The following is a 23797-nucleotide window of genomic DNA, read 5'->3' as shown; positions in this document are numbered from 1 at the left end:
GACGTCCCTTCCTCCCCGGCCCCTCCACCGCCTCCCTCCGCCGCCGCCCGGGCCGGCTCCGCGCCCCCTCCCCGGCCCCCGCCTGCCCGCCGCCCCCATGGCGCCCCGGGCCCCCGCTGTGCGGGACCACTAGGACCCTCAGCATCCCCTTCCCTGCCCCGCCCTGCCCCCTCTCCCACGGCGCGAACCCGGCTGTCCACGGCGCCCAGCTTTTGAGCTCGCGTCCCCAGGCCGGCGGGGGGGGAGGGGAAGAGAGGGGACCCCGGGACCCCCGCCCCCCCCCCCGACCCGGCCGCCCAGTCCCCCGAGACCCGGAGAAAATGTCTTCGCGGACGGCTCTGGCCCCGGGCAACGATCGGAACTCGGACACGGTGAGTGGGGGCCGGCCCCTTGGGGAGCCCCGGCTGGGGCCGGCCGCCGGACCCCTCGCCCTGCTGTGTCCCTCGCCGCGCGAGCCCCTACCCTCATTTCCCCGGCCCAGCCTGGCTCGCCACCCACCGACCCTCGCCTGGACTTCCAGGCCTCTCGACCCTCCCCCACTCCTCAGCCCAGCCCGACCCCTGGGGGCGCCCCTCTCGCGGGACCCCTGTCTTGTCCCTCTGCAGACCGCTTCCGCTCGGGTCTCTTCCCTCCAGGAAGCCCCCTCCCCTGCCTTGCAGGAGCCCCTCCCTTCTCCAGCGGGTTCTTAAGCCCCTTCCCCTCCAGGCCTCCCGTATCCGACAACGGGCCCCCTCCCGGATTTGCCGGGCTCTTGACCCTAAGGCCCAGCCCCGGCCCTCTCCCAGGAAGGCCTGGCCCAGTCCTGCCTCTGGCCTTCCCTGTCTGGATCTGGGTGCCGGGCTCCCCAGGATCCCCCGTCCTCTCATTCCCAGCTTTCTGGCCCTCCGGGATCTTCCCGGCTCCTGTGGGCACCCCCTCACAGGAAGCCGGTTCCACCTTTCCTGTGCCGAGGGTCCTTTCTAGCTTGTTCAAGGTCTCTCCACTTCTAGGCCTGGTCCCCATCTTCCAAGCAGCGCTGTCCCTGGATTCCCAGCATCTCCAGTCCCCCCAGATCCCCCCAGACCCTCTCTGGTCTCTTCCTCTCCCAGGAAGCCTTGGCCTCCAGCTTCCAGGCCCCCAGCTCAGTCTCGGATTTCTAGGCCCTGAACCAGTCTGACTCCAGGCCTCATCCTCCCTGTATCAACTTCTCCACTTCAGGCAAGCCCCCTCCCCAAGCCCCCAGCCCCTTGACCCCACTCCTAGGCCAGGCCCCTTCTCACAGGATACTACCTCATCCCTTAGATCTCCAGGCCCGCATCCCTTCCGCTGCCCCAGAGCCTCCCCCTTCCTTGCCAGGGGTCTGGCCTCCCAGGGAAACCCCCTCCTCAGCTTCAGAGTCCTTCCCCAGCTCACAAGGCCTGGCCCCAGATTCTTCTTCCAGAAAACTCCTGGATTTGAAGCCTCTGGTCTTGCCCTGGCTCTAAGCCCTCTTCTCTTGGGGTCTGTCCGCTGGGAGCTTTCTCCCCAAGTTCCTAGGCCTCTTGACCCCCACCAGGCTCAGCCTTTATTCCTTGGATCTGCCCCTTGCCTGGGAAGCCCCTTCCTCAGGATTTCAGGCCCCTGGACTTTTCTCTGGTTCCAAGGAGTGCTCCTAGAAACCCCTTTCTTTGACTTCTAGGAGTTTCCTCAAGACCCAGGCCCCTGGCTCAGGTATCCTTGGCTCCTGACTTCCATTGTCCCATGGCTTGGACCCTTCCCACTATTCCCAGGCCCCCCTGTCCCTACACCACAGCCAGGAACAATCCCAGAGAGACCCCCCCCCCCATTTCCCTGATTTCTGGTTACTCTCACTGCTTCAAAAGACCCTCCCACCAACCATTGCCAGACTCCTCCCCAGCTGGGGTCTTCGTCCCTTTCCCCCAGGCCTTCTGCCAGGTCCCTGCCAATCCTCAGCCACCCTCACCCCAGATCCCCACCAGAGAGATTTGTCTCTGTCCCTTCACTTTGTAGGACCCTGCCTCATAGAGATCCCCCATCACCACCACCACTGCCATCACGACCCATCATGCTGTAGGCCAGACTCTGATTTGGAGTCTTCGATGAGAAACCCACCTCTCCCCCACCCCACCCCAGTCACTCCAGAAAGTGACAAGGAGCCCACAGGCCTGGGTTCAAGTGCTGCTTCTGCCAGCCACTTTGCACTGTGACCTCAGGCAACTGGCTCTCGCCTTCTGAGCCTGTTTCCTGCCCTGCAAAATGGGGTGATGGCTTGAGTCCCTCAGAGGGTTAGTTGAGATGATAGGGGCAAAGCCTGACACATAGGATGCACTCCACACGTGTTCGCTGCTATCGTGACTGTGGATGTGAGTCAGACGGCCATGGATCCTCAACCCAGGGCTGTCATTAGTTGTTATTTGAGCTTACAGACCCACTCCCTGCTCGGAGCCTCAGTTTCTTCACCTCTAAATGGGGTTGATGGTAGCACCTCCCTGTTAGGGACGTTATAAGGAGCCAAAGAGATTATGTGAGTGAGATGCACAGGGCCAGGCCTATTGTAGCTGCTATTATTATTGTTGTTGTTGTTATGACTTTGATTTTTCAAAGACGCGTAAGTTCAAATCTAGTGTCTGTCCCTCCCTAGCTGTGTGACCTCAGGCAGGTGACCTCACCTCTCTGAGCCTCAGTTTCCTCATCCGTAAAACAGGGCTTGTATGAGCACTTCCTCCTCCTCTTACTGTTCAGATTTGTGCATCATGGGGACTTGGGGATGGCTAATTCTCCCCTCTCCTCCCAGCTCCAGTCTGTAAGACCTGCTTGTCAGTCCTGGCAGAGGGTCACCTCTCTCCGTCTGGAATCTGAGGTCATAGCCCCCTCCTCTGCCACTTGGTTACCATGATGACAGCCATGTGGGGTCATGCTCCCCGACCCCAAGTTCCAGGCCCCCCACCACCCAGCCTCTCTGGAGGTTCCCTAGCAACAGACCCGGTGTTGGGGCAGCAGCCGGCGGGAGGGAGTCAGGCCAGCTGGTGGTGCCGGCCAGTTTTAGCTCCCGCCCCCGGCCCCTGAGGGCCTTGTCACCCACTGCCCCCGCTGCCCCTTGCAGGGGTCCCTCAGCCAGGCTGCCTTCAGTGGGGTGCCAGCCCAGCCCCAGTTGGCTCCCCTCGTACCACCTGCTGGGGATTCTTCTCCAAGCCCTTATCTGGGTGAGAATCAGAGGTCTTATCTGCCAGGATCTCCAACTCCCTTCCTGCCCTCCCCGGGAAGGAGGCCTGGGGTTGTGAGCAGCCCGGTGGGGGATGTGGGAAAGAGCTGGGGGCTCAGGAGTCAGCAGACCCGGGTTCGAATCCTAGGCACTCTGCTCCATCTGCCCTGTGACCTTGGGCAAGGTACTTAACCCTGCCCTCAGCCTTAGGGTCCCCATGTGGAGAGTGCGGATCATAATTGGACCCACCTTGGAAGTCAGGTGAAGGCACAGTAGGCAGCAGGCATGTGGTTAGGGCTCCGGCAGTGGCGGCTGTCTTTCTGCCCCTTGTGGGGAGCATTACCTTTCTGCTTCTTATGAATGAACTGTGTGACCTTGACAAGGCACCGTCTCGCTGCAAGCCTCAGTTTCACCTCTGGAATATGGGGATACAGGTGCCGCCCTCATTGGGCTACTGTAGGAATTAAATGCAGATGAGGTGCTTTAATGCCCAGGATTTGGCCAATAGTAAAGCCTATTTAATAAAAATGACAGGAGTGTGAGACAGTGTGGCACGGCAGCGGTGAAGACATCAACTCGGGGGTAAACTGTCTGGGTTCAGGTCCCATCTCTGAGCCTCAGTTTCCCTACCTGTAAAATGGGAATGATGGTGCCTTAATGGCCAGCGCTCATTAAATGGTGATCCTCATCACTGTTAAGTGGCCCGGCAGATCCCTGCAAGGAGCAGCCCGGGTCCTCCTCTTCGTTGCCTACCTGGCCTTCTGTCTTCCTCAGCTCCCTGTGTCCTCCTGCGTCCCACCCCCAGCTTTGGGAAGGGCGCAGGGACAGCCCAGGGTCTGAGCAGAGCCGTCTTGGCTGGGGCCTCTGTCACCCACACCTTGGGCCCCAGCGCTAAAAGGGAGGCACAGTCCCTGGGGCTCACAATCAGGATAGGATAGCCAGGAGCAGGCAGGTGACCTGCGGGGGAGAGAGGCCCAGGAGGGACAGGATGGCAGGAACACAACGTCGGGGACAGATCGCGGTGTAGCGTGGGAGTCAGCGGGTGAGGGCGCCGATGGAGCAGGAGCGTCTCACAGGCACGCCCACCACAGTGAGGAAGCAACAAAGTTTCCCACAGAAGGAAGGTTAACAATGTGGGGCTACAATGTCAGGGCGAAATGAAAGACGGTTGGTTACAGTGTTTGGAGTAGAATTTGGGGCAGTAAGGATCAGAAGAAAGCATTGCAGGCAGTAAACTGGAAGTCAGGTGTTGAAATATGAGCTTGCCATAGAATTGGGGGGCTGGATGGGGACGGTGATGGATGAAATGGAATGTTGGAGGCAGTGAGGGTTGGGATAGAGGGTTGAGTCCACACTGAGTCGGCGTTGATTGGGGGTTGAGGGCTGCAGCATTAGGATACGATATCTTGGAGCTGATGGAGGTCCTAGTAATTAGAAAAGGAAGCTGGGGGAGTGGGTAGACTGATTGCAGGGAGGGGTGAAGAAGAGACCTGATATCTGGGGTCCCAGGTGCTGCAGAGTTGGGGGAGCCCCAGCATCTTTGTTCTTGGAGGTGTCTTTTCGCAGAGAAAGATGGGGGACCCAAAGCCTTCTCTCTGGCGTGGGTTTGAAAAGTGCCACGAGGGGACCAGTGGCTGTGGCTGGAGTTAACCGCCCCAGCACACAGGTGGATTGGATGGGCGCTGCCCACCTCTCATGCTCCGTCTCCCCCGCCCAGCATGGCACCCTGGGCATTGGCCGCTCCTCGGACAAGGGACCGTCCTGGTCCAGCCGCTCCCTGGGTGCCCGCTGCCGGAACTCCATCGCCTCCTGTCCCGAGGAGCAGCCCCATGTAGGCAACTACCGCCTGCTGAGGACCATCGGGAAGGGCAACTTTGCCAAAGTCAAGCTGGCCCGGCACATCCTTACCGGCCGGGAGGTGAGTGAGGGGAGAGGGCGGGGTTCGGGGCAGAATCCTGTAGCCCTGGCACCTGGTGGGAGGTAGGGAGAGGTCGGGCTTGGCCCTCACTTTGCTTTGTGACCACATGTAACTCCCTCACTCTCACAACAGAACATCTCGCATTTTCCCAGAACAGCTCAAGTAGGAAAAGGGAGCCAATTTCAGGCATCCCTGAAATTGTTGGGCTGTCTCAGATCACAGGCAAGCCATGTGTAGTGTTTCTAAGAAGTCGTATGGTTTTTGTATCTAAACCTAGGCCACCTCCCTGTTTTAATGGTGGACTTTGGTTCCACCAAATCTTCCAGTGATCTTGATTGAGAACACAAGAGGTTTATTCATGTCTACGCAGTCTCACTCTCCCCACTTCGCCTTCCAGGCTGGGTATATGTACTGAGTATGGCAACATTATTGCAGAAAGCGAAAGGACACATCTAACTCACACTTAATGGGAAAAAAAAGATGGTGGGTGGGTTTATGACCCCTCTGCACCTCTTTCAATTTTAGAGAAAGTAACTGGAGCAATTCATCCTGCCTTCACACTATCTGTGCCATACATACAAAAGTCACCAGGCCCCAGTGGTTTTATGGGCAAATTGTATCAAACATTTCATTTTTATGCTAATATCTCCAGAGACTAAAAAAAGAGGTTCCACTGCCAGACAGATTTTATGTGCTCTTTGGTGACAACAAAACCAGATAAGGCATAAAACTGTGGGCCCGTCTTACATGTGAATATAGGTACAAAAATCTTAAACAAAATGTTAGCGAAAAGAATCTGACAGATCAATTAAAGAAAGCTGTGTGGTGGCAAAGCTGGGTTTATCCGAGGAATGCACAGTTCTTTTCAAATTGACAATTTATTCATGTACTTCACTACATTCACAGATTCAAGGGCAGAAACCATATGATCATCTCAATACTGGCATAAAAAGTGCTTGACAAGATTAAAAACTCGTTTGTGAAAATATGAAGAAAGCTAAGGGACCCTCTTCCCCCACAAAGAGCACATTGTTCCTCTCATGTGGTCTTGAACGTGATTCCAGGGTTTTCTAAGGGAACAGAGCCTCCCGAGGGAAGAGTTCTGTAATCCAGTGGGTCTGGGGTGATTGGGGGGGGTGACCCCAAAACCCTTTGGGAAAACTAAAGACCTAAGCTGGATTACGGCTTTTGAAGTGCTGTACCCCAGTGTGAAATTCAAAATAAAAACTTAACTAAACTTCAGGATAAGTACAAAGAGGATTCAGTAACGTTCTGATTTTTCCCCCATGATGACTACCTCAAAGCTCTTTCAAAGCTATCTATAGATTTTAAGTGTCTAGGAGGTTGACTCTGTCAGGCTGTATAAGTTCAAATCCCAGCCCACAAACTTACCAGCCAAGTAACCTTGGCCAAGTGACTGAACAGCTCTGTGCCTCGGTTTCCCCATTTGTAAAATGAGGATAATCTCATAGGGTTGTTGTGAGGATTAAAAGAGTTCTCATTTGTAAAGCGCATAGACCAGGGCCTGGCCCATGTGACTGCTCGGTAGATGTGAGCTCTGGTTATTATTTCTTGTTCCACAGTTTGTGCCTTCAAAACAAAGATGTGATGAGTGAATGGTCTGAGATGCCCTCCCAGAGGGGCCCCTTCAAGGTCTCAGTCACCCTCACACTCACTCACACAGGCCCTTGGAGCCGCCCCACCCAGGCCCCATGGTGGTATAGGGGATATACGTCCCTGCAGAAGTAAGGGTAGCACTGGACATGGTAAGAACAGCATGTGCAAAGGTCATGAGGCTCAGAGCCCACATCCACTAAGAATGGCCCAGGTTGAGAGCTGTCTCTGAAAAGGGACAAAGGAGGGATATCCTAGGCTGATCTGGGTTGGGGGAACCTTTCCCAGCTCGAGGGCCTGTGGTACCTTGACCTTTCCCCCCTTTCTTCCGTCTCTAGGTCGCCATCAAGATCATCGATAAAACCCAGCTGAACCCCAGCAGCCTGCAGAAGGTGAGGGCCAGGGCGAGGGAACAGGGCAGGGGCAAGGTTGGGAAGAGGGTCCTCGAAACGGCCCACCCTCATCTTTCTCTTTCTTCCTTTCTTCCAGCTGTTCCGAGAAGTCCGTATCATGAAGGGCCTAAACCACCCCAACATCGGTGAGGAGGGGAAGGGAGTGGGCTCGGTGGATACCAACCAGGACACTTGGGAAAAGAGAGTCGGGGGAGGAGAGAACTGGCTGTTATAGTAATTAGAAAGACCTGTTTTTTTGTAGCAGTATCCCTGCTTCCTGGCTGTGTGACCTTGGGTGAGTCACTCAACCTCTCTGAGCCTCAGTTTCCTCCTGGGGGGGTGATAAGAGGGCTTACTTCAAGGTCATTGCGAGGACTGGGTAAGGTCATGCATGCAGAACACTTAGTTCGGAGCTAAGCTGTGGGAGCTGGTCTGATTATTGTTATCGGCAGCATCCATTGTCATTGTCATTATCATTAGGCAGAGTGGAGAAAGTGGGGTCTTTACAAAAGAAGCAGGATTTAGCCTGGCCTGAATGTGGCCGTAGCATTTATACATCCATTTGTTTATATATACTCAGTGAATATTTATTGAGTGGCTGCTTATGTGCCAGACTGTGGGGCACAGCGGTAAAGAAAACAGGTACAAACCCCTGGCCTCATAGAGCTGACATTCTTGTGCGGAAGTGGAGAAGGTGGTAAAGTGGGGCCAGGGAGTTTGGAAAATCTTGCCACCAGTAGGGAGCCATCGAGTGTTCTTGAGTAAGGGGTGTTATGGTCAGCACATGCGCAGGTACCAAGTGCTGGTGGAGGGTGAGGGGTCTCTTCTCTTGTAACTCCCCACCCCCATCCCCCGGCCATTGCAGTGAAGCTCTTCGAGGTGATCGAGACGGAGAAGACGCTGTACCTGGTGATGGAATATGCAAGTGCTGGTGAGGCTCCTCCCCTCCCCGCCCTGCTCTCTGCGCCCCCCCATGCCCCGCCCTGACCCCGCTTGACCTCTGCCCTGCAGGAGAAGTGTTTGACTACCTCGTGTCACACGGCCGCATGAAGGAGAAGGAAGCTCGAGCCAAGTTCCGACAGGTTGGGGTCACAGCTGCCGGTGGGGCTGGGAGGGGAGCCCCAGTCCCTGGGGATGAGGGTCTGATTGCTGGGTGTGGGTCTGGGCTGTCCAAGGACCTGGGGGCGAGGCTTAAGGCAGGGTGGGGGTGAAGGTGGAGAGCTGGGTGGCTGTGGGCGTGCAGATGCCCAGGTGTGAGGATACCTAGATGGAGGGATGCAGGTACCCAGGTGGATGGGCAAGAGGGTCAGGCATGAAAGTGCCCAGGTGTGCCAGTGTCAGATGTGTGGGTTTGAAGGTGTGCCCCGTATATAAGAGTGTGCCTAAGAGGGCACACAGGTGCCAGGGTGCTGAGGTGTGTGAGTGCCCAGGTATAGAGGTGTGTAGCTGTGTGGGTAAAAGTGCATATGGCAGCCGGGGTGTATGGGAGAGGGGGGCCCAAGTGTGGGTATCTTAAGTTTGTGGGTAAGAGGGCACGCAGATATGTGGGTGCCCAGGTGTGTGGGTAAGAGGGCCTGTGGTTTCAGGTGTGTGGCAGAGAGGATGCCCAGGTCTGGGCACAGAGGTTGGTGAGCAGGAGAGTGTACGGTGCGAGGATGTCCAGGTGGATAAGAAGGTGTGTGAATGTCCAAGTGTGTGGCAGTGAGGGTGCCCAGATGGGTAAGAGGGCGTTCAGGTGTGAGGGTTTGGTGGGTGACGAGATCTGAGCGAGGGTGTTGGTCCGGGACTGTCCAGCTGCTGCACGCAGCTGTACTGGGTGCGCGGGGCTTAAGCCCTGGTATGTTGGGCCGCGTGTCTGTCTATAGCTGTGCGATGTTCTCATGCGTGTTTCTTGACGTGAAGGTCAGGAGGGGCCAGCCCTGTTGTCTTGGTGCTGATGTCCTTGCTGGGAGGGTGTCCCGATGTCTGGGTACAAGGATGTCCAGGTGTCCGGGTGGAGGTGTGTGTCTGTGCAGGTCCCACATCATTTCCTGCTGTGGCCGAATTGGGGGGTGGGGAAGGGCACCAGCCTCACAACCTGTGCTTGGGGAGGCCTGGAGTCCAGAGCTCAGTTGAGGGGTGGGTTCATGGGGTCTCTGAGGGAGGCTGAGGGGTTTGGGAGCCATAAGTAACTGACCTCCCCTCCTCTCCCCTCCCCTCCAGATTGTATCGGCTGTGCACTACTGTCACCAGAAAAACATTGTACACAGGGACCTGAAGGTGAGCCTCCCAGCTCAGCCCACAGACCCCTGCTTGTCCCCAGCACCGCCCCCCCATCTCCTGGGGTGCCCTGTACCCTCCACCATATTCCCCTCCCTTTTGTCTTCGTGCTCCTCCCTCAGCATCCAGAGCCCCTTGACTGTTTCCCAAGCTTTTGTGGCAAAAACAAGGCCAGCTGATGGGGGAGCAGGTGGGGGGTGGGGGCAGGAGGAGTGAACAAAGGGAAAAGAAACAAAGTGTCCCCCGACCAGCCTCAGACGGTTATGTGCCTCCCGGACAAGGTCACTGGAATGCAATAAAAACTTAGTCACTCCCGGAGCCTCCGGAGACTTCAGAACATTCAGGAAACTTCAAGAATTGAGATCTTAGAGCCCCAGAGTCACACAGCCTCCAGGGTCTTAGAATCACAGGCATCTTTGAACTTGAGAAGGACCTTTGGGAGGGCTAGTGCCCCTCGGGGAAGGGACTGAGCAGGGCCTCCCCCCACCCTCCCCCCACTGCCTGGCCGAGCTGAGCAGGGGCAACTCCTTGTCCCAGGGCCCCCGCTCCACAGCCCCACCCAGAGAGAACCTCCTGTCTCAGGACTTCTCGTCCTAGACCAGCGAGAGAAACATTTGTCTGGTGCGCATCAAGTTGTCTGTTGTCTTCACCGTGATTTCTTGAGCATCTACTGTGTCCCAGGCCCTGGTCTAAGTACTTAAGGAAGTGCTTCTCAAGGTTTCTGTAGCAAAGGACCAGGTTTGTTTGAGTATTTTCAATGCCCAATCCACTGTGGACAGGTACTTTGGTAAAGTATAATAAAAATGAAAGGAAAAGAAAGATGTGCAAAATACAAGCCCGATTTTTAAGATGATTATTCATAGATTCAAAAAACATAAAATTCCACTGTCAAATTGCTGTAGACGTTTTGAAGCACTCCCTCTCTCTGTACTGCCCTGATGTCCCCACACAACCCCCTGAGGAGGCACCTTGGAGGCTTCTGAGTTTGCCCTGCCAGCGGGGAGCCATCCATGGTGAACAACCTGGAGGAGGCACCCCCCCTGGTGGAAGGTCCTGGAAGTGGCTGAAAGGGGATTTGGGGATACAGTCTCCAGAGGGACCAACCACGGGGACCAACCCGGAAGTGAGGTTGGGGCTGAACTGCGGAGCCTCAAATGCCACGAGGGGGAGTGTCACCACTGAGCAAGACGGAGATGCCAGTAGATTGAGGTTTGGGGGAGATCCCTCTGAAGTGTGTGTCTGTGTGGGTTCTATCCCTTCGTTGGGCCAGAGGTGGGGAAGGGTGGTACTGAAATGCAGCAGGAAGTAGGGAGACCGGGAGGAAGCCAGAGATGCTGGGCTAGGGAAGGGTGGTGGTTGGGAGGGGCAAGGCATGGGCAGCAGTCTGAAGGGTGGATTCATGCATGAATTTGTAGTCAACAAGCTGGAAGAGGCGGGATGCCGGAGGCTCCTTCCACGCTCGGGCTGTGGAGATGGCAGGCCTCTTTTGGATTCCAGCTCTGCCACTTTCATGCTGTGGGCATGAGGTGGCCTCCCTGAGCCTCAGTTCCCTCCCCCCACGAAATGGCAAATAACAAACACGTGCCACCAAAAACAGACAAAACCTCATAACAGTACAAAGTATTTCTTGAGTGCTGACTCTGTCCCATGTGCTGTGGTAAGCACTTTCCACTTAACCCTGCATCCGCCCATGAGGCAGGTGCTATAATGACCCTTCAGTTTACATGTCGGAAACTGAGGCACAGAGAGAGCCGGTAATCCACCCAAAGTCACGCAGTGAGTGAGTGGTGGAGCTGGGATTTGAAGCTAGGATTCTTCCAGAATCTGTACTTTAACCCCACTGTATGTAGCCACTCTTACAAATGATAGTCTAAAAGCCCGGCGCATAGTAGGTGCACAATAAATATTATATAAAATGATTGTTTTCATTTTTGTAAGTCTTGAGCGATCCGTCCTCATTTTTTTTCTGCTGGGTGAATTGAGGCTCTGCGAAGGGCAGGAGGTTGCCTGAGGACTTCCAGCTCTGCAGACCACACGGGATAATAGAGCTAACGTTATATAGCACTTACTGGGCATGAAATATCGTTCGAGGACTTTGCACGGAATAATTCACTTAATTCTCAAACGTCCCTGTGAGGTGGGGGCTATGATGATCCCCATCTTATGGATGAGGAAACTAGGCCCAGAGAGGTAAAGTCACTGCCCAAGGTCACACAGGGAATAAGGGACAGGGCCACAGTCGGACCAGGTCAGCTGGCTCTGGCGCCGCACACGTCCACCCTCTGCCCTCTCCTTGCCTCGCAGGCCGAGAACCTCTTGCTGGACGCCGAGGCCAACATCAAGATCGCCGACTTTGGCTTCAGCAATGAGTTCACGCTGGGCTCGAAGCTGGACACGTTCTGCGGGAGCCCCCCGTACGCCGCCCCGGAGCTGTTCCAGGGCAAGAAGTACGACGGGCCGGAGGTGGACATCTGGAGCCTCGGCGTCATCCTGTACACCCTCGTCAGCGGCTCCCTGCCCTTCGACGGGCACAACCTCAAGGTGCTGGGCGGGGCTGGCACGGGGGCTGTGGCTCCGCCCGGGGAGGGTCTCTCTGGCCCTCACAGTCGGGTCCCCAAACACCTCTTCTGCAGAGGGCTGGAGGGGTGGGGCCGAGCTCACAGGGCATGACGGGGGTCAGGTAGGACCCAGGTCCCCCCCAGCCACACGGCCAGCGCAAGTGGACCAGGCTGTGTCGGGGTTCAGGCTGTGGGCTTGGCCGCCAGCAGGCTTGGGTTCAAATCCCACTCATCCATTCAGGACAGAGTTATTGCTTACCGTCCATGGGTCAGGCTCCATTTGAAGCTTTGCTGACACGGGGTGAACAAAAGAGACAGAAATCCCTGCCATCATACGTGCTGCTCCCCAGGCAATCCTTGAAAACACGCTAAGTGGGAAAAGCTGGTCACAAAAGACCACCCGCTGTGGGTTCCCTCTCTGTGAAATGTCCAGAATAGGCAAATCCACAGAGACGGAAGGCAGATCAGTGGTTGCCTAAGACTAGGGAGGAGGTGGGGGTTGGGCTACAGGGTTTCTTCTGGGGGTGATGGCCATGTTCTAAAACGGATTCTGGTGATGGTTGCAACAACTCGGTGAATATACTGAAAGCCGTTGAATGGTGCACTTAAACAAACAAACAAAAAATCCTGCTCTCATGGACCGACATTCTTGCAGCAGAGCCAGGCAGAAAATAAAATAATAAGCAAAATATGTAGCACGCTAGATGCTGGCCAGTTCTGTGGAAGGGGGTGGGAAGCGTGGGGTGAGTTGTAGTGTTGGGGTGGATTTTTTTTTTCCTTTGAACTTTTTGTTCTGAAACACTGCCGGTCAACAGAGAAGTTGTCAGCCTAGAACAGGGGACAGGTGTGTACCTTTCAGGAGATGCTCCGATTGCCTGCGGCCACGTGTGCCATGTGAGTGTCTATATATTCTTGTGGTACCGCTGTCATCACCGTTACCGATGGAACACATGGGAGTCAGTTGCAGACACAATGTCCCTTCATCCCTAAAGGCTGCATACAGCAGGGATCTCATGAGACGCGGCCTTTCCCCATCCACGATCACGCTCAGGCAATCCAGCGCTGACGTGTTCCCGGCCTCTAACCCGCGGCCCATGCTCGGGTTGCATCAGTCATCCCGAGAATATCCTTGGCAGCCGTGTCTTCTGCTCCAACATCCGCTCAGGCGCCCTCATGGCGTTCTGTTGTCCTGTCTCTAGTCTCCTTTCATCTGGAACAGTCCCTCCGCCGTTCTTTGTCTTCCATGGTACGGCAGTGATGAGGTCAGGCCAGTCATCTTGCAGAAAGAACCTCCCTCAGCCTGGGCTGCACAGTGTGTCCTCACGCTTGGATCCAGGTGGTGCATTTCGGGTGGGAATTCCTCAGCGGGAGTGCTCAGGCCTGCTTGATGTGGCCGTGAGGAGCCATCAGGGGCTCAGGGAGGTCACTGCCGAGGACAGGCCAGCAGAGCCCTGAGTGATGAGGAAGGGGACCCCTGCGTCACAGTGGCATCGGCCAAGCAGCCGACTCCGCCGAGCCTCAGTCTCCACCTGTGTTCAGTGAGGACCCTAAGGTACCAACCTCACAGCAGCGATTCGAGGACTTGCTGAGATCACAGAATAATCTTTCTGAGCCCCAAGCATGAAGCCAGGAGAACTTTCCAAAGGGCCAGACCAGCCTCTCACCTGCCCCAGGCCCTTGTCACCTCCTGTTGTCCCAGTTTCCCCACCAGGCACCCCAAGCCTTGCTGGGTGAAGGAGACATGCAGCTGGGGGCAGATCCCTGCTTTGTCATTTCCTTGCTGAGTGACATTGAACAAGTCCCTTCCTGAACCTCCGTTTCCCCACCTGTAAGATGGGGACACTTACAGCCAGACTGGGTGTGTGAAGCCCTTCACAGGGACCTGGCATCTGCCCAGGGTGTCACGCTCGGGAGCTGCCCTGGTGGTGGTGTCCGTGGCCTGATGGCTACTTCTCACCATCATGTGACAGAGGCGGCGTGGAGTGGTGGTTACACAGCACAGGCTCCGGGGCTTGACTGCCTGGCTTTGAACCCTGGCCCTGTCACTTTGTGGCTGCACAGCCCCAGAGCAAGTGACTTAACCTCTCTGGGCCTCAGTTTCCTCGTCTGGAAAACGGGGCGTCATAACCCTGCTTCACAGCATCCTTGTGAACACAGATGTCATGTGTGTAAAGCACTGAGAACGCGGCCCAGCACCGGGTGAGCGCTCTGAAAGCGATCCTCATTGCTATGAAATATTCACGACCCTTCAGGCTGTGATGATCTGCAGGCTCCCCAGGCACAGGCCTCATCCAGCCCTTTCAGGAGAAGGCCCCCGGAGGGAGCTCCCAGTCCAGGCCCTGGCAGAGAGCTCCTCCCCAAGAGACCCCTTCCCCTATCCACCCTGCCCTCCACTTTTTGTCTACCTCGGTTCTTATTTCAGGATGGAAGGGGCTCTCCCTAGTCTGCCATGCCATGGAGCGTGGAATTTATTTTTTCTTTCATAACCTTGGCAGGGCCCTCCTAAAAGGCCCTTAAAAAAAAAAAAAAAAGTCAGCATGTAAATCAGTGCTCATTCTTTGAAACTGCCAGGGCCTCATAGCTTTTTGGAAAGACAAATGGGGGATGGGGGGCAGATTGCCCCTCTCGCCTCCCCTCTTGTAAACCTAGTATTAAAAAAGCACTTGCGGGGGCTTCCCTGGTGGCGCAGTGGTTGGGACTCCGCCTGCCAGTGCAGGGGACGCGGGTTCATGCCCTGGTCCGGGAGGATCCCACATGCCATGGAGCAACTAAGCCCGTGCGCCACAACTACTGAGCCTGTGCTCTAGAGCCTGTGAGCCACAACTACTGAGCCCACGTGCCACAACTGCTGAGGCCCGTGTGCCTAGAGCCCGTGCTCTGCAAGAAAGAGAGGCCACCACAATGAGAAGCCCATGCACTGCAACGAAGAGTAGCCCCCGCTCGTCGCAACCAGAGAAAGTCCGCCCGCAGCAACGAAGACCCAATGCAGCCAAAACTTAATTAATTAATTAATTAATTTTTTAAAAAACACTTATGGAAACCCTGGCGGTCCAGTGGTTAGTACTCCGTGCTTTCACTTCCGAGGGCCCAGGTTCAATCCCTGGTCCTGGATCTTAAGATCCCACAATCCACGTGGCACGGTCAAAAAAAAAAGGTACTTGCTCTGGGCATGACTCGTGCTAGGCATTTACTTCTACAAACTCACTCCTACCCTAGCCTGGGAAATGAGTGCTGTGATCCCTGTTTACAGATACGGAAACTAAGGCCCCAGAGGCTGACTCATCGACCCACCTCCCCTCTTATCTGGCTTATAGAACTCACCCTTTCTGTAAGATTAACTCAGAGTGAAAAGTTATATCGCTTTTTAAAAAAACTTTTTTGAAAACTGCTGCATCTATGACAACGTTCCCATTTTACAGATGGGAACTGAGGTCGAGAAAAAGTGGTGGGGTTTTTCCCACTGCATCAGGGCTGGGACTTGGAGCTCCTATCACTTTTGTCGGGGGATTGGGAAAAAGATGTGTGTGTGTGTGTGTGTGTGTGTGTGTGTGTGTGTAATGAAAACGGGTGGGGAGGCGGGGCAGACCCCTCCCCCAGTAACCCCGTCCCCCCAGGAGCTTCGAGAGCGAGTCCTCAGAGGGAAGTACCGGGTCCCTTTCTACATGTCAACAGACTGTGAGAGCATCCTGCGGAGATTTTTGGTGCTGAACCCAGCGAAACGCTGTACCCTCGAGGTAAGCTAAGCCTCCAGCCCCACACCCCTCCCACTGAAGCCTTCTTGGCTGGCACTATTCCTCTCCCGTGCCCGACCTGCTGCTGGAAGGTGAGGGGAGACAGGCAGCCCAGGAAAAGGCTCCCAGGCCCGTCCTGACACCGCCCCCCAAACAGCCTCGCCCACTCCCCGACATGCCAGTAATTAGCTAATGAGCTCCTAGAGTGATTACAGGGTGCCAGGGACCCAGATGATGCGGAGGAGGGAGGGTGGCATCAGGAGGCTTCAGCTGGGTGGGTGAGGGATGGGGCGAGGAGGTGCTAGCTCTCAGGAAGCTCTTGATTCTGGGGTGCTAGGCCTTGGAGGTGGGGGCGGGGCAGGGCAGGAACCCCATCTGGGGGCCTACGTGGGAGGTGGGAAGCTATATTTTTCCCAGTTCCTTCTGACATCTCTCTTTCCCCTTCCCTGTCCTGCTCCCGATTCCTATAGCAAATCATGAAAGACAAATGGATCAACATCGGCTATGAGGGTGAGGAGTTGAAGCCATACACAGAGCCCGAGGAGGACTTCGGGGACACCAAGCGAATCGGTGAGGGTCAGGGGGAGCAGAGCCATAGGCCGCAGAGCCAGGGGTGGGAGCTTCCCAGCACCTACCCCTTTGGTTAGCGCATCACTGAAGTTTGCAAGGCAATTGGAGAGAGCAGAGAAGTCTGGCCTCCAGTCCCTGCGCCGCTACTTTCTAGCTGTGTGACCCAGGGCCAGTGGCTTCCCCTCTCTGTGCTTCTGTTTCCTCATCTGTAAAACGGGATAATCAGAGAACCTATCTCATAAGTTTGTTATGAATAGTCAGTGAATGAATTTATATAAAGCACTTATATCAGGCATGTAATAAGTGCTTTTGTGTTAAATTTGACTATTAAGACACAAGAAATCACAGTCACTTCCAGAAGAGTTTGGTCAAAGCCATCAGTAATCTGCACGTTTGAGAAAAACTCCCACCTTGGCACATGCCTCACCCTCCACCCATTTGGTCCCAGTCCCTTCAGCCTGGAGCCCTTGAACATTTGACCCCAAAAGCATTAGCCCTGGAAGAGCCCCTTAGGAACTATCCAGTAACCTTCATTCTACAGCTGAGGAAACCAAGGCCACCATCAGATCTGACTGTATTAATCAGGACTTCCTGGTTGCAAGTAACAGAAAACGCAAGCCATTCTGGCTTAAACCAGATAATAATAATAGGTTGAACCATGTGAAATTGCCATTGTAATAGCTCAAAAAATTTTAATACCAGCAATTTCATGTGTTTTAACCTAATAGTGATGTTATTCATTCACATAACTGAAAAGGCCAGGGTGTATCAGCCTTCAGGCACAGCTGGATCCAGGTACTCAGAGACAGTTGTTAGGGATCTTCTCAGTGGTGGCTTCTTTCCCAGGCAGCTCTCCCTGCCAGGAGCAAGCTGACAACAGCACATCCTAGTGGCCTGGACACCCCATCAGGAAGAGAAGCCACTTTCCTAATGTTCCAATAGAAGCCCTAGGGCGGTGCCCATTGACTACCCCTGAACCAGTCAATTTGACCTTGGGGATGGAACACTTTTATTGGCCAGAACTGGGTCATATGTCCACCCTAACCAGTCACTGTGGCTTTGGGTATGGAGCATTCTGATTGGCCATACCTGGGTCATCTGCCCACCCTGAACCAATCAGTATGGCCTTGGGGATGGAACACTCTGGTGGTCCAGACCTGAGTTATATGCCTGCCCTTGGGGCTTGGAGCAGGCAGGAGTCAGCCAGGTGATCTGAGCTGGGAAGAAATGTTGTTCCAAGGAAAATCAGGGTGCTGCTGGCAGAAGGAGGAATGGATACTGGACAAGCCAAAGAGCAGGCATTATGTGATGCAGAAACGAGTGGAAGGGAAGGATCTGGGGAGACTGAACCTCCTCTCCATCCCCCTCTCCCAGAGGTGATGGTGGGTATGGGCTACACGCGGGAAGAAATCAAAGAGGCCTTGACCAGCCAGAAGTACAACGAAGTGACTGCCACCTACCTCCTGCTGGGCAGGAAGACTGAGGTCAGAAGGCGTCAGGGACATTTGGGATGCGCGATGCCCGGGGTGGTGGGACTTCTGGGGCACAGGGGACAGGGTCTGAGGTTCCTCGTCTGTCATCTTCCTGCAGGAGGGTGGGGACCGGGGCACCCCGGGGCTGGCCCTGGCACGGGTGCGGGCGCCCAGCGACACCACCAATGGAACAAGCTCCAGCAAAGGCACCAGCCACAGCAAAGGGCAGCGGAGTTCCTCCTCCACCTACCACCGCCAGCGCAGGCATAGCGACTTCTGTAAGTATCGGCCCCGCACCCTCACATGCCATCCCTGGTCCCAGGGCCTCGGACCTGCATTACATCAGGGCTCTCTGGCTGGCAAGCAGCAGAAACCTGCCCGAGCCAACTGCAACGAAGGGAGGAATGTCTTATAAAGGTGCAGGGACATGGCATGAAATTTGGAGGCAGCCAGACTCAGTAAGGGATTAGAAACTGGAAAAGCAGCCAGACCCAGAGCAGACACTCTGTGTCTTGCTTCTTCTCTGCTCGTCTGGGTTTTCCTTTCTTTCTTACATATCCTGCCTTATCTTTTTCCCAGTCTCTTAACTCCTTACAACTCGGTTTTAGAGGCCAGCTCAAATAATAGCTGGAATCTCTTTGGTCTACTTGATATCAGGGTCCAGTTGGGATTAATCCACTTGACTAGGACACAGGATGACACATTGTACAAAATGGCTGCTGAGAGCCTGCCCTCTGGCCTCTCCTCCTTACTTACTAGTGGGAAGGGAGTGGGCAGACACCTGATTGTATCCCACATTCTGCAACTAACAGATATCTCATCCCCTGCAGAAAATAGACCCACCACCACTACCACCACAAATGAGACATGGAAACTTCCAGGAGGTCTCTTACCTATACCCTCAACAAATGTTAATCATCCCCACTATTTTTTAACAGCTTTATTGAGATATAATTCACATACATTTAAAGTGTGCAGTTCAGTGGCGTTAGCATAGTCACAGATTTGTGTATCCTTCACCACAGTCAACTTTAGAACATTGTCAATACCCCATAAAGAAACTCCATAACCCTTAGTCATCTTCTTCAAATCTCCCATCCACCCCAACCTCCAGCCCCTGACAACTACTAATCTATTTACTATCTCTGTAGATTTTCCTAGTCTGGACATTTCATAGAAATGGAATCATACAGTATGTGACCTTTTGTGACTGGATTCTTTCACTTAGCATCATGTTTTCAAGGCTCATCCGTATCGTAGCAGTATCAGTGTTTCATTTCTTTTTATGGGCGAATAATATTCCATTGCATGGATATACCATATTTTGTTTATCCATTCATCAGCTGAGGGTCACTTGGGTTGTTTCCGCCTCTAGTTACTGTGAATAGCATTGCTGTGTACATTCATGTACAAGTTTTTGGTAGATCTATGTTTTCATTTCTCTTGGGCATGTACCTAGGAGTGGAATTGCTGGGTCATATGGTAACTCTACATTTAACAGTTAAGGAACTGCCAAGGTGATGTCCAACTTTCCGTTATTTTTGCAGCCCTACTTCTCTCTAGGGGTGAAATTCTTTACTCTGGGACGGGCACTAGTACAGGAAGAGGGGAGTCAGGGAAGCTTAGCATCAGTCCTGAGCAGAACCTGCTTTGTTCTGGATGGTCAAGCCATTCCCCTCCCCTGGATCTCCTTTTCCCCACCTATAAAATAGCGAGATTGGCCCAGAGAGTCCCTAAGAAGCTTGTTGACTCCAACATCCTACGGTTAGAACACAGTAACCTTTAAAAATAACCCACGTGGAGACCTTCAGGATTCTGGGGTTCTCGGGATAAAAGATGGTTTATGAGTGCCTTGTGTCCGTCATTGTAGAGCTTGTTATGGTTCTGGGACTTTTGCGCATTAAGTTTCCTGAGGATTTAACATGCAGAAGTTCTGACTCTCTGAAGTTCTAGAACACGTTTAACCCCCAGGTTCTAAAACTGTAAATTCCCAAGATGTTCTAAAGGACAAAATTTGTTTTGTTTTGTTTTTGAAACTATCACACTCACATCCTTCAAAACTTGATAGCGCAGGAAGGGTAGATGGTAAAAAAGTCTTTGTCCTACACGTATCTCGCAGCCCCCAGTCTTCTTTGGAGGCAGCCGCTGTTACCGGTTTTATATCAATTCTTTCGGAGAAGTTTCATTCATATATAAATATATAAAGAGACAGATGTGAAAAGAAGGAGAAAAAGAAAAATTTTTAAATGCATAAAGATGGATAAATGCAATATTAATATATTAATATACTATAAAGATATATTCTCTCCTTTTAATAGAAATGATAGCCTTTGGGCAACGTTCATTTATAAACAAGTATAGATAAATAGATATAGTTAAACACTTTTCCCCCTTTTTTTTTTTTTTATATTTTATTATTTATTTATTTGGCTGCGTTGGGTCTTCGCTGCTGCGCGCGGGCTTTTCTCTAGTTGTGGCGAGCAGGGGCTACTCTTCACTGCGGTGCGCGGGCTTCTTATTGCGGTGGCTTCTCTTGTTGCGGAGCACGGGCTCTAGGCACACAGGCTTCAGTAGTTGTGGAGCGCAGGGTCAGTAGTTGTGGCTCATGGGCTCTAGAACGCTGGGTCAGTAGCTGTGGCGCACGGGCTTAGTTGCTCCGCGGCATGTGGGATCTTCCTGGACCAGGGCTTGAACCCGTGTCCCCTGCATTGGCAGGCGGATTCTTAACCACTGCGCCACCAGGGAAGTCCTTCCCCCTTTTTATACACATGATAGCCCACTGTAGACCTCATACCTTGCCTTGCCTTTTCTACTTCACAGTCTATCTTGAAAATCTTTCTGTATTGGAACATTTTTTATAGTTGCATAGTACTCCATTGTGTGACAATATCTTGACTTACTTAGTTATTCCCATATTAAGGGGCATTTAGCCTGTTCCCAATCTTTTGGCCTGAAAAAAAAAAAAGGATGCAGTGAATAACCTGTATGTGTGTCATGTCATTTATGTGGAGCTTCTGGGTCAGTATATATGTTGTCACTTAGATGTTATCAGAATGGCCCATGCAAAGGTTGTAGCCTATGTGAGGAATTCTAAGGTTCTAAGGATCATCTGCAGTCGGTTCTGGCTTTTCCAGGTGACGCCAACCCTAAACTGTCCCCTCCCTCTACCAGGTGGCCCATCCCCTGCACCCCTGCACCCCAAGCGCAGCCCAACCAGCACAGGGGAGGCGGAGCTGAAGGAGGAGCGACTGCCAGGCCGGAAGGCGAGCTGCAGTGCCGCGGGGAGCGGGAGCCGAGGGCTGCCCCCCTCCAGCCCCATGGTCAGCAGCGCCCACAACCCCAACAAGGCAGAGATCCCAGAGCGGCGGAAGGACAGTACGAGCACCCCTGTGAGTGGAGGGGCTGGGGGATGGGACCAGGGGTGCCACCACCTGTGGCCCAGCCTATCGATGCCACCTGGGTCACATTTTTCAGACTCTGCCGTTTCCTATCCTGTTCCCCAGACCACCACACGGGACTCTTTGTTTTATCCATTCAGTCATTTCACTCAACAGACATTTATTGAGTGCTCTCTCTGCCTAAGCTTGTGCTTGATTCTAGTGTATAAATTAGGATTCAGTGTCAGAAAGAAGTACTCTGTGCTTTCGACGGGAAGGATTTAATACGGGGAATTAGGTGTGGTGTTTACACAATTGTAGGAAGGGCTGGAGGGGCAGGCAATAGACAAGACCTACAAGAATGACATATTGCCACAGCAGAATTGACCCACCAAGGGAGCTGCCACCTCTGAGGCCACCTCTAGCTCTGTTGAATTCAAGAACATACGGTCACGGCTGCAATGCAAGACTCAGAAACTTCATTCTCCAGAAGAAGAGCCTCTGCTGCCCAGAAGTCTGGAGAACCGGCACTGGTGCCCTGCTGAAGCAAAGACCCTCATCTCACGGATTTGCCTGTGTGAGCCCAAGTCAAAGGGGGCAAGAAAGTGGCTGCCACCCCTTTTCCACCTTCCAGATCTTCATGAGTGCAAAGATTGGCAGAACCCATTCATATCCAGAACCTGGGCTGCAGAGGAGTTTCTGGGGAATGTAGCATTTGGCTTTCTTGCTTCTACAGCTCCTTAGAATAATATAATACAAGCTAAGGGAACCAAAATATCCTCATCATCAGAGACAAGGGTGGAGACAAGTTACAGGAAGGTGGTCAGGATGCTGAAGCTACATAGACCGGAGTTTGAATTTCATTGATGAGCTGTGTGACCCTGAGCAAGTAACTTCCCCTCTCTGAGCTTCATTATTCCACCCTGTGAAAATGAGCTCATCAAAGAACTTGGGTTGTTGGGAGGATCTTGTACAGTCTTCACACAGTGTCTGGCTCAGTAAGCACTCAATGAATGAGAGCTGTTGTAATTGTTGAAATAAACCCACACTTTAAGAAAGTAGAAAAGGAACAGCAAACTACACCACCAACCCCCCCCCCCCGGCCCAGAAAAGCAGTAGAATGAAGGAAATAATAAAGAGAAGAAAGGAAATCAATAAAGGAGAAAACAGATGTACCCTAGAGAAAATCAGCAAGCCAAAGTCTGATTCTTTGAAAAGATTAATAAAATCAATGGACCCCTAGAAAGACTAATTAATAAAAAAGACAGTACATAACATTGTAAATCAACTATACTTCAATTAAAAAAAAAAAAAGAAAGAAAAACTACAGCAAACACAAAATTACCACTATCAGAAGTGAAAAAGAGAACTTTGTTCTAACATAAAAAGGTAGTAAGATGGTATTAGGAACTACCCTATGCCAATAAATATGACAACTTAGACAAAATTGACAAATGTCTTTAAAAACACAGTTAACCAAAACTGACACGAGAAGAAATAGAAAACCTGAACAGTATCAACATCTTCCCATAAAGAAAACTCCAGACCCAGATGGCTTTAAGCTGGTGGAAGTCTTCCACACACTGAAAGAAGGAATAATACCAACTTAGGCAGACTTCCAGAGGAAAGAAAGAGGGATCGCTTTCCAACACATTTTGTGAGGCAACAGAATCCTGATATGCCATTCCTGTCCTCGGAGAGCTCCGTGCAGTAGCGGGTGGGGATGTATGTGTGAACAGATGTGGTCACTCAAAGTGATCAAGGCTGTAGCAGGGAGTGCAAAGAAGGTAGCTGACTCAGCCTGGGGCCAGGGCGCGGATATATTATGAACTGACACCTGAAAGATAGCTAAGAGTGAGTCAGAGGGAAAGGTAGGAGGAATATCCAAGCAGATAAGACAGCATGTGCAAAGGCCTTTATGAGGAGAGACAGCATGGCATGAATAAGTATGTTTTTCAAAGTTTGATGTGGCTGGAGGTGGGGGAGAGCTGGGAGAGGAGAGGGGGGCAAGGCTGCCCCCTGGGAACCTTCCCTGACCTTCTCTCCTCCCAGCTCCAAGGCCTTCTATGACTCTCAGCCTACATTCTGGGATGGCCCACTAACCCTTCATGTCTTTAGCCAAAGTACAATAAACCACCTACTCACTTTCAGTTCACACACAGGCCCCTGCCTCGTTCCTTTTATTTTTATTTATTTTTTTATTATTATTATTTTTTGGCTGCGCCTTGCAGCATGCGCGATCTTAGTTCCCCGACCAGGGATCGAACCCGGGCCCCCGGCATTGGGAGCACGGAGTCTTAACCACTGGACCGCCAGAGAAGTCCTCCCCGCCTCGTTCCTAATGAGGGAGGCCAGAGAGGGTAAAAGGGGGGATTAAGGGGTATCCCTTTGCTCCCTCACTCTCCTCCTGGCCTTGTCTCCTGCAGAACAACCTCCCCCCCAGCATGATGACCCGCAGAAACACCTACGTTTGCACAGAACGCCCGGGGGCTGAGCGCCCATCCCTGTTGCCAAATGGCAAAGAAAACAGGTATGGAGGGAGGGCAGCAACAGGGAGGGGGCAGTGGGGTATAGGTGAGCAGGGCCCCCCTTGATCTCAGATGATAGATGCGGGGAAGGGGTGCCATGGGGACTGGGGAGTCTGTGTCTGCCCTTCCCTTGGCAGAATCTACCCATGTCCTCCCTCTCCCAGACTCCCCTGAAAATCCTCCACCCTTAATTAATT

At 53.1% G+C, this 23797-nt stretch overlaps 1 protein-coding gene across 2 annotated transcripts in view; it reads left to right on the top strand.

Annotated features, from left to right (window-relative positions):
• Nucleotides 1-23797, top strand: part of MARK4 (microtubule affinity regulating kinase 4) — a 32919-nt gene continuing 9122 nt past the window's right edge. Inside the window, exons 1-14 of one of the 2 annotated variants that reach the window (XM_082438649.1) lie at nt 1-371; nt 4899-5099; nt 7052-7105; nt 7203-7251; nt 7971-8036; nt 8117-8187; nt 9308-9364; nt 11669-11905; nt 15537-15656; nt 16124-16223; nt 17598-17707; nt 17814-17973; nt 20867-21084; nt 23499-23602. In XM_082438649.1, the coding sequence (XP_082294775.1) occupies nt 321-371; nt 4899-5099; nt 7052-7105; nt 7203-7251; nt 7971-8036; nt 8117-8187; nt 9308-9364; nt 11669-11905; nt 15537-15656; nt 16124-16223; nt 17598-17707; nt 17814-17973; nt 20867-21084; nt 23499-23602 (1598 nt within the window). In that variant the 5' untranslated portion in view covers nt 1-320. The remainder of the gene's footprint in view (nt 372-4898; nt 5100-7051; nt 7106-7202; nt 7252-7970; nt 8037-8116; nt 8188-9307; nt 9365-11668; nt 11906-15536; nt 15657-16123; nt 16224-17597; nt 17708-17813; nt 17974-20866; nt 21085-23498; nt 23603-23797) is intronic. The other variant, XM_082438648.1, reaches the window with a different exon arrangement.

Source organism: Balaenoptera physalus (genome assembly GCF_965194825.1).
Source record: "Balaenoptera physalus genome assembly, chromosome: 19".
NCBI lineage: Eukaryota > Metazoa > Chordata > Mammalia > Artiodactyla > Balaenopteridae > Balaenoptera > Balaenoptera physalus.
This window is presented reverse-complemented; position numbering and strand designations above follow the sequence as displayed.